The sequence below is a fragment of the Hipposideros armiger genome, unplaced genomic scaffold, assembly GCF_001890085.2.
Source record: "Hipposideros armiger isolate ML-2016 unplaced genomic scaffold, ASM189008v1 scaffold_1388, whole genome shotgun sequence".
Taxonomy (NCBI): domain Eukaryota; kingdom Metazoa; phylum Chordata; class Mammalia; order Chiroptera; family Hipposideridae; genus Hipposideros; species Hipposideros armiger.
The window spans coordinates 89,725-99,933 of record NW_017732738.1 but is presented as its reverse complement, the minus strand read 5'-3'; the positions used below and the strand labels follow the sequence as shown (position 1 = coordinate 99,933).

Below are 10,209 nucleotides of genomic sequence, written 5' to 3'. Positions count from 1 at the left end.
ATCTTGAGATAACAGATTTCTGAGAAAGTCCTTACCCTGTCTAATCTTGCAATCTTGGAATTTCCTTAAAAGCAAAGTGAACCCAGAGTGTTAGATTTATTCTCTCATGTTTCAGTTTAATGTGCCCCTCCCCCAACACCAACACACACACACACACACACACACACACACACACACACACACACACACACACACACTGAAAAAAACATGCCTTTCTTTCTCCTCCCCTTCAGTATGGTCCCTTCTCTAACATGCCTGTCCCCAAGCAGCTAGTGGTTGGCGGGAGCACAAGCCAGTGGTCAGATGCAACATCCTGCCTGGTGTTGCTTTGGTCAAGACTGCCCAAAGTGGAGTGAAGTCAGGAGCTGAGAACCCCAGCCACACTGACGGGATGGGAAATAACCTGCTGAGAGAACTCAAGTGAGTCCTGACTCTGGGCACTGGCCCTCTTGGGAGAAAAACAGCAGGGGAAGGAGGCTGGGTTTACACCTTCGGAACGGAATGAGGGGTCGGGGGATGCACTTGCCCTTTAAGAAGGTTGAACCTGAATGACCTCCTCTAAGAACACACAGCTCCCCTGCCTGCCCACATGCACTCCTTCTTTTGCCTTACTTTGGAACCATGGTAGGTTGTGAGATTTAGAAAATAAAACTGCAACATGCCGAGTCAGATTTGAATTTAAGATAAACAAATACTTTTTTTTCTTTTTAGTATAAGCACGCCCATGTAATAATTGGAGCATTATTGCATGGGTCATACTTATACTAAAAAAGTCGTCATTTATCTGAAATTCAAATTTAACTGTGCATCCTGTATTTTATCCAGCAACTCTAGACTATGGTCACTTGAACCTTTCTGCACCTCTTTCCTCATTTGGGTATATAGATTATCTTTCTATTCATCAGCTTCAAAGGGTCAGTATGAGAACAAAGAGACAGGTTCTTGAAAATAATGCACTCAAATGCTTTTGATTTAAATACTGCCTTCTATTGGTGATTTTTATCTCTATCATTTTCAAATGCTTTTGAAATTTTAGGACAGATATGGATAACAGGTGTTAATTGTTTTTACATCTTGCTTAATCTTAAAGAATTTTCTCCACAACACCCATCCATTCTCCCTAACTCCTTCCAGACAGTCTTATTATAATTGACATGTAGTTGACATATAATATTGTATAAGTTTAAGGTGTGCAATGTGTTAGTTTGATACACTTGTATGCTGCAATGTGAGTACCACCATACTTGTAGTGTTTAGCAAACGCTTGTATCCCATCACATAATTATCATTTCTTTTTTGTGGTGGAAACCGTTAAGATCTAGTCTCTTAGCAACTTTGATGTTTATAATAAGTATTGTTGTCTGTAATCACTGTGTTGTTAATGAATGGGACTTGCAACTTCTAGTTGCAAGTTTGTACCTTAAGTGACATCTCCCAATTTCCCCACCTCATAGCCCCTGATAATCACCATTTTACTGTTTCTACAGGTTCACCTTTTGTAGATTTCACATATAAGTGAGGTCATACACTATTTGTCTTTCTCTGTCTGACTTATCTCACTTAACATTATTTCCTCAATGTTCATCCATGTTGTCACAAATGGGAGAATTTCCTTCTTTCTCATGGCTAAATAATATTCCATTATGGAGATGGAGATAGAGATAGAGATAGAGATGATAGACATAGAGATATATCACATCTTCTTTATTCATCTGTTGATAGACACTTAGGCTGTTTCCATGTCTTGGTTATTGTGTATAATGCTGCAATGAACATGGGAGTGCAGATAGCTCTTTGATATCCTGTTTTCATTTCCTTTGTATATACACCCAGAAGAGGGATTGCTGGATCATATGGTAGTTCTATGTTTAATTTTAAAATATTGTTTTCCATAGTGGCTGAACCAACAGTGTACAAGTGTTATCTTCTCGCCAACAGGGTATAAGTGTTCCTTTTTCTCTACATCTTTGCCAATATTCGGTATCTCTTGTCTTCTCCCCCTCCCCCTACTCCTACCCCTCCCCCTCCCCTGCCCCTGCTGCCTTCTTCTTCCCCTTCCCCCCTCTCCCTCCCCCTCCTCCTTCTTCTTCTTTTTGGTCTTTTCTCTTGTCTTCTTGATGGTAGCTATCCTAACAGGTGTGAGGTGCTACCTCACTGTGGTTTTGGTTTGCATTTCCCTGATGATTAGTGATGTTTCCATGTACCTGTTGGCCATTTGGAAGTGCCTTTTAACACAACTGGATTTAGCTGGCCATGCAAGTGTCCAATCACATTACTCCTCGTTCTCATGAGTGTATCCTTTTCTCACTAGCTCACATGGAAAATGTGGACCATCTGTTCTGGAATTTAAGGTTCTGTATATTCTGTTTTAATCACTACCTTCTTGTTCTCTTCTCACTTTGAGCATTGCCTCCACTGTCTTGCATAGCAACTGGCTTCTAATTAAGCATTTCCTACCTCCTGGCATCTCAAAGGCAATCATTGCTTAGACTGTATCTTTGCAGTCCCTATGCCTCCCTAGAGCTTAGCACAAAGCAGACATTTAATGAATGTTTGCCTAGTTAGTTTACTTAAATATGCCCATCTGCCCTTTCTGCCATAAATGTGTTGTATGGACCTATACCCTTGTTAAACTCGTTCTTATTTTGATTCCAAGTGTGTGCTTTGGCTGTCAGAACTTTTGCTCTGAAGTTTCTTTCAATACTCTGTGACTTGTAAACTATATTTATGTATATTTATGACACTAAACACATTCTGTCTAGTGCCATGGTTATAACTGTATGTCTTTTAGATTATGATTCTTTGGTCACAAGGTCAATGCCCTTGATCTCTGAAAATCCCTGGAGCCCTTGCTCATACTCTGCAGAGAGAAGGCCCTCACATGTGTTTCCTGGCTTCTGCGAAGAAGTGCATGGAATTCCCAGCCTTCCCAGCTGAGGGAAGCAGAGGGTCACATGGTCTGCTTTGGAATACTGAGATATAAAGCTTTCTGTTTTGAGTTGTCTCCCTCTCCGTGTGGATTTAAAATTTCCCACTTATAGCTGTTGCCGTATTCGGATAGGATAGAAGGTCTGTGGGAGCAGCATGACATTCCCTTACATTATAAACTTTAAAGCAGCAGGAGCACGCTGACTCAATCCAAACACATTTTTTTATAAATATATCTTATATTTATTATTTTTTTTAATTGGGGAATTGGGGGGATGGGAACAGCGCTGGGGAATTGGAGGAAGGGGAACAGACAAGTTGCTGTCCTTTTGTTCTTCAGTCTAGTTGTGGAGGATGTTGCTTCACTGGCCCAAGTTGGCACCATCATTGCGCTCTTCCCGGGTGAGGCAGATCAGTCGCCGGCTTCTGGACGGCCACTCCCTGCGGATGCTGGCCGCTCACACTGGCTGCTGGCTACATACGGTAGCCCATGGCAACCCACTGCCACAGGGGCTGCAGCCTACACCATCGCTGGCGACTCACAGCAGCCCAGCTCCAGGTTGAGCTGTTGTTCAGCATCTTAGCTGTGGAGGGCAGTGTCACTGGCCCTCATATGTGGGATCCGAACCAGGGCCCTCTGGCATCCCAAGCCAGTTCTTAACCATCGCACCACTTGGCTGGCCCTCAAACATTAAATGAGGCCATTTAGACGCAGAGAAAGGGAGCTCACGAATCAGAGGTCCTTGTCACAAAGTCTACTTCTCACTTTGCCTTTCAGCCACTGCTCTCTCTTTCTCTGCTTAGGGTCCTATGACTCACTTTCTGGAGAAGCCTGTTTGCAGGATGCCAGTCTATTCTAAAATCCAGGCAGAGGCTAACAAGAAAGAGGAGGACATGGCCTCAGGTCTCGTGGTTGTACCTGTGAGTGAAGCCTCCACAGTTCTGGCCTTTTTTCAGTCAGTGCCCACACACATTGCTGAAACCAGACAGATTCAGTAGCCCTGAATGCAATGGCAGGTCTAGGAAAGGAGCTAATATGCATTGATAATAATGACTGATAACTATACCATGTATTCTTTCTGCCTAGCACAGTGTTAAAAAGTTTACAGGATTATCTTGTTACTTTTCCAAAACTACTGTATGAAGTAATTGTTATTATTATACTCATTTACCATGAGCTTGGAAAAATGCAATATTAAATATAAAAATGTGTCTCATAGTTGGATACATTTATTAATTGGTGAGGGGAGGTATTTTATTTCCAGTAAGTGAAATCGGGGTGATTTCTGTCTAGAGCGCTTTGTGTGTTAGGAAACTTGGGAGGTGGATGAGCAGCAGTGCTTGGAGATCACACAATCAGAGAAATAAGAGATGGAGAGTTTCTGATGCATAGTTCACCCAGGAAATCATGAAACTGGATGAAGCTTGTGTTTGATCCTGGTCCTTCTTTTCCTGGAATCCTGGACAAGCTCCTAGGTCTTCCTGATACAATGTCTCCATGTCCACAGTGGGGATAAGAATGTAGCCACATTATTAGGTTTAGTTGTGAAGATAAAGGGAAACTATGTAGGAACATAGTAGATGATTAATTAGTCAGTGATGGCTACTGGTTAGCTAGCTCAGTGCTCTGAAGTCCATCTGGTTTTCAGGCTTTTGCGCATTTTGTTTCAGTGAACTACTCTTCAGAATTATTTGGTTCATGAAGAATCTCATTCAATGCAGACACGACTGAGATGGAAGAATTCTACTTCCTGGAGTGTATTCTAGCAGGGGTAGGGGTAGCAAACACCTATAAATCATGCAATTTGGGTAGGGATGAGCGCTATAGATGACATACGGCAGAGGGCAGGGTGCAATGTCGTGGAGACCTGACCTCTGAGGAGAGACCTGGATGATTGAGATGAACAGGTTAGGAAAAGACCTGGGGGATTGGCCTCCAGATAGACCTTAGGTAAGGAACCGAGGAGGGGGTGGGCATGGTGAGTAGTGGAATGGTGAGGGTGGGGGGCTATGAGGTTAATGAAATGAATTAGGTTATTACATGACCACTTCACACCCTACAGCTTGTTGTCATGACTTTTTTCTTAGTGTTTTTGTGGTATAATTGGTATGCCAAATAGCGCACATATATAATATACACATTATTTTGATTTTGGACCTATGCAAACTACTGTGATACCGTCACCACAACAAAACACTAAATATATATCCATCACCTCCAAAAGTTTTCTTGTGTTCTTTTGAGGGGTTTTGTTATGTTTTTGTTTTATGTTAAGAACACTTAACATGAGATCCATTCCATTATTATATTGTAAATTACACAGTACCATACTCTTGACTATGGGTACGATGCTGTACAGCATATCTCCAGAACTTATTCATGTAGCAGAACTGAAATTTTGTACCAATTGAGCAACAACTTCCCATGCTCCTTTTCACCAGCTCCCAGAAGCCACCATGCTACTCTCTGCTTCCATAAGTCTATTTCAGCTCACACAGTAATTGTCCTTCTGTGACTGACTTATCTCACTCAGCATAATGCCCTCCAGTTTTATCCGTGTTGTCACCAATGGCAGATTTTTTTTCTGTTTTTAAGGCTGCATAATTCTTTATTGTATATGTACCAATCGTGTTTACTCATTATCAGTGAACATATGAATTGTTTCCATATTCTGGTTATTGTGAATAATGCTGCCATAAGCATGGGAGTACACATATCTTTTTGACATGCTGATGTTGATTTTTTGGGGGGAGGGGGATATATACCCAGAAGTGGGATTGCTGGATCATATGGTAGTTCTATTTTCTTTTTAAAGATTTTTTATTGGGGAATTGGGGGATGGGAACAGTGCTGGGGAATTGGGGGAAGGGGAACAGACAAGTTGCTGTCCTTTTGTTCTTCAGTCTAGTTGTGGAGGACATTGCTTCACTGGCCCAAGTTGGCACCATCCTTGCACTCTTCCTGGGCGAGGCAGATCAGTTGCCGGCTTCTGGATGGCCGCTCATGGCGGCTGCTTGGCCGCTCACACTGGCTGCTGGCTACACACGGTAGCCCATGGCAACCCACTGCAGCAATGGCTGCAGCCTACACCATCACCAGCGACTCACGGCAGCCCAGCTCCAGGTTGAGCTGTTGTTCAGCATTTTAGCTGTAGAGGGCAGTGTCACTGGCCCTCATATGTGGGATCCGAACCAGGGCCCTCTGGCATCCCAAGCCAGCTCTTAACCAATGCGCCACTCAGTCGGCCCATGGAAGTTCTATTTTTAATTTTTTTAAATTGTTTTTCATAGTGGCTGAACCAATTACATTCCTACCAACAGTGTGCAAAATTTCCAATTTCTCCACACCCCTGTCAACACTTGTTGTTGTCCTGTTGATGACAGCCATCCTGACAGGTGTGAGTTGGTATCTCACTGTGGTTTTGATTTGCAGTCTCCTGATGATTAGTGATGTTGAGCATCTTTTCGTATATCTGTTGGGCATCTGAATGTCCTCTTTGGAGCTGGAGGACAGATGACACATTTGTGCTCAAAGAGTTGAATTCAAACACATGCTCTGATAAAAAATGTTTCCCTCTCTATAAGGTTAATCAATATTTATGGAACACCGATATGAAACAGCACCCTTGGCCTCAAGAAAAAAATAATCATAGAGGCACAGAGGATAGACTCCAGTGGATGCCAATTACAAAAATTGATAAACACCTTCAAGAAACACTGTAATTAGTTACTGTACTGTAGCTTTTTAAAAATAGAGATTATAAAGCTGAGAGATGATAAAAACTTGTCAAGGTCACTTTTGCTAGTAAGCGATGAAACCACAGTATAACTTCTTTATTTCTTCCCTCTATTTCTTTCTTTCATGTATAACACGATGATTTCATATATGTATACATTGAAATGTCTCCCAGGGTGTAATTTCTGATGTCAGGTCTTTGTCATTTCCACTATACCACAACAGCCTCTTTTTCAGATAGGACAGATATTAATGCGTTCTAGGTAGGAGCGCAAACAATGTGCTATAGAACAGAGGCAGAAATGAATGGAATGTCGTTTGGAATGGCAGGAAGGAAGGACATGTTTGAGGAATTGTTGTCTGGATTGTCAAGCACACGTTAGGCAGTCTTACCAGAAGAGGAAAAGACTTTCCAAACTGAAGGGACAACCTATGAAAATGTATAAGAGTTTGCAGTATATGGTGTTTCAGGGATGACAGTTACTTCTCCATAACTGGAGCATATTTTTTCAAGATAGATCCAATAGGAAAAGAAGTTGAAAATGAGGTTTGGTGTTTGATGATGAGGAGTCTTCAAAGGCACATAGGAAATAGTAATGCAGTGGACATCTGTGAGTTAGGGAAACATGAAATGTGGCTTATATTTCAGGGAGAAATGTCTGTCCTCAGTGTGTAAGGTGGAATGACAGAGAAAAATTCACAATGTTAAGAAACTTAACTTAAACAAGCAAGAGATGGGGAAGAGCTAAAATTTGCAGACAACCACAATGAAAAAAAAGATTCAGTGAAAGTAAATGCATCTCATTGATTCATCTTGTGCTTGTCAGTCGTTTAGGTCACAGACATGGTGTGAGAGAAGCCTGAAATCATTTTCCTAAATGAAATTAAGTTCACTCCCAGGCTCTCTGGGGAACCCGTCCGTCCTGGAGAGCTTGGGATATGCTGTACATATCTGCAATTGGAGGAGACACAGAAGCAGGGTGAGGAGTGGTGGATCTGAGAAGAGCTGGTACTGGGGATTCCCAACTTCCTCCTGCAGCTGTCAAACAAATCCCCATCAAATCCACCAGATGGAGAAAACAAAAATGATAAGAAACAGAGACTAAACCCAACTCATGAGTCATTTTTTTTGTGATAATATGTTTCACTCTCTCCTGACTCAGTTGTTACTCTGTACCTCTGTGGGATCATTCATCCAATGAAAGAGGCATGAAATTTGCACCAAAGATTTCCCAGTCACTAGTCCAATGGTATTGATGGGAAAGGGAAATAACATTTATCTCGCAACTGAAGGGTGCCAAACCTGTTGCGTAGTTGGATTTAATCTTCATTAATAATACTTGGAAGAAGGCATTGCTATCTCCATTTTTACAAGTTTTGAAATTTTGGGTACAAGGGTGTCAATCGCACAGGTAGAAGAGGTAGTTTAGGTCACTAGACATAAACCGAGCAAGACTCCAAAGCCTGCGGGCCTTTTCTGCTTACTTGAGAGAAGCTTTCTACAGGACTTGTTTCCATGGAGATGGCGAGTCCATACTGTGCCCAGAGCCCTCTGGAACACAGGAGGGTTCAAAGCCTATGGTGTCTCTCAGAGGGCAAGGAGGGGATGCAATGCAGTCCTTTACCTGTTGCTCCTCTACTGGGTTCAACATTAAATGGATAATAATGCGTGCTTTTTTCTTCTGGAAAACCACAGCTAGCAGATACATTACATCTAGCACATGCAAATTCTTCTTCCCGCTTATCTATCTGCAGTGTGTGTGTGTGTGTGTGTGTGTGTGCGCGCGCGCACGTGCGCGCACAACATGCAAACAAGCCCTAATCACCTTAAAATAATGGGATGATTTCTTAATAATGGCACAAAAACTTCAGAATTAAAAATTGGTATGTCTATTGTTCTTAGTTATCTTGACTATCTTAGGGTATCTATAGGACCCAGCCTTTCAAAGATGATCATTTAAAGGAAGATTCAATAAGAGAAAATTTATGTTGCCCCAGGGGTAATTAGACCCAGCTCAAATTTTTTTCAGGCAAAATGGATAAGAACTTCTTTTTTGAAGAAATCTTCATAATTGACTCTTCATACTTGTCCGCAGGAAAGCCATCCATTTCCACTCAGGGCTAATGCAGCCAAGTTAAAAACTTGGATATTCCTCAGAGAATAAGGCTCTCTAGTATGCCTCTGTCTTCAAAAAGAAAGAAAGATAGTAAACCAAATAGAGAGAAGAAAAATGGGCCTTAAGGAGAAACACATTCCCCATCTCATCATTCTGCCATTACTTTGAAGGTTGTGCTCAGGGCCACGTGCTGGGCCAGGGACTAAGGACCAGGGCCTTGGAGACAAAGCATCAGGGATAGTCCGATGAACTTCTGACATGGAGATGGTCCTACAGCCTTCTCCTCTTTAGCCTCTTTGCTAATAATTAAGCAAGTTGGGCATTGGTAACTTTTAGTGATGTCTTTCTGCCTTATAACAAATAAAAAGAATGAGTTACAGATTTTCAAAATAAGCTACTCTTCGCAACCACTGAAAAATATTTTGCACTGCAATTTTGTTCAATTTCTAACAAAGTTTCAAGTGCTTTAAAAGCGGGAAAAAGAATAGGGAAATAGCCACTAAGAGGTCAACTGAGGAGTGATATAGTATACTACCCAGGGTGTGAGGTGATCTAGCTATGAGGTCCTGCTCTGAGATTCTTCTGCCTGTTTTAAAATTTCAGATTGTTGAATTAATCATACTCTCCAGTTCTTAACTTATGGTCAGCCTTGACCTGTGCAAGACCATTCTTATTGACTGTGTTTTTTCTCCTTCTTCCCTATTTCTCAGTCTCTCTTCCCTTTCCTTAGAAAGTACAAATGTGAACATATTTCTATATAGACTTAGAATGCATGGTTCTGTGTGTTTGAAATTTTAAAACACAAATGATAATATGATATTAACTTAGTCTATTTTCTATTCTCCTTGCACATTAATATCTTTGAGATCTATAATTATTAGAGCAAGTGCATCTGTCTTGGAGCTTCTTTTGCATATTTGTTTATTATCTGTGCTTGCTTCATCCATTGCCACCCTTCCCACCAAAATTCCACAGTCGATATTGGAGCACACACCGCCTATCCTTTGGGCAGGACCCTGGGATAATACTATTTCTTTTCCGAGAGACCACACCTCTCATACCCTTTTTCTGGAGAACTCATGCACACTCACATCTGTTCACACTTGCAATATCCTTGTATCCTAATTTTGTCAAACTTTAAATAGTAAATTAGGATCCCTTTGTTATTTTAGTTTTAATTTCTCTGGTTGCTGGTGATTTTGTGTACCTAATCATTTAGTCACACACTAAAGCTTCTCCTTTGAATCTTTTTGCTCATCACTTTCTTTCTTTCTTTTTTTTTTAAATTGGGGAATTGGGGGATGGGAACAGCGCTGGGGGAATTGGGGGAAGGGGAACAGATAAGTTGCTGTCCTTTTGTTCTTCAGTCTAGTTGTGGAGGACATTGCTTCACTGGCCCAAGTTGGCACCATCATTGCGCTCTTCCTG

At 41.6% G+C, this 10,209-nt stretch overlaps 1 protein-coding gene across 1 annotated transcript in view; it reads left to right on the top strand.

Annotated features, from left to right (window-relative positions):
- The first annotated feature begins 275 nt into the window (after nucleotides 1–275).
- GCSAML (germinal center associated signaling and motility like) overlaps nucleotides 276–10,209 on the top strand; it is a 43,116-nt gene continuing 33,182 nt past the window's right edge. The window contains exon 1 of the mRNA XM_019633724.1: nucleotides 276–420. Coding sequence (XP_019489269.1) covers nucleotides 392–420 — 29 coding nt within the window. The 5' untranslated portion in view covers nucleotides 276–391. The remainder of the gene's footprint in view (nucleotides 421–10,209) is intronic.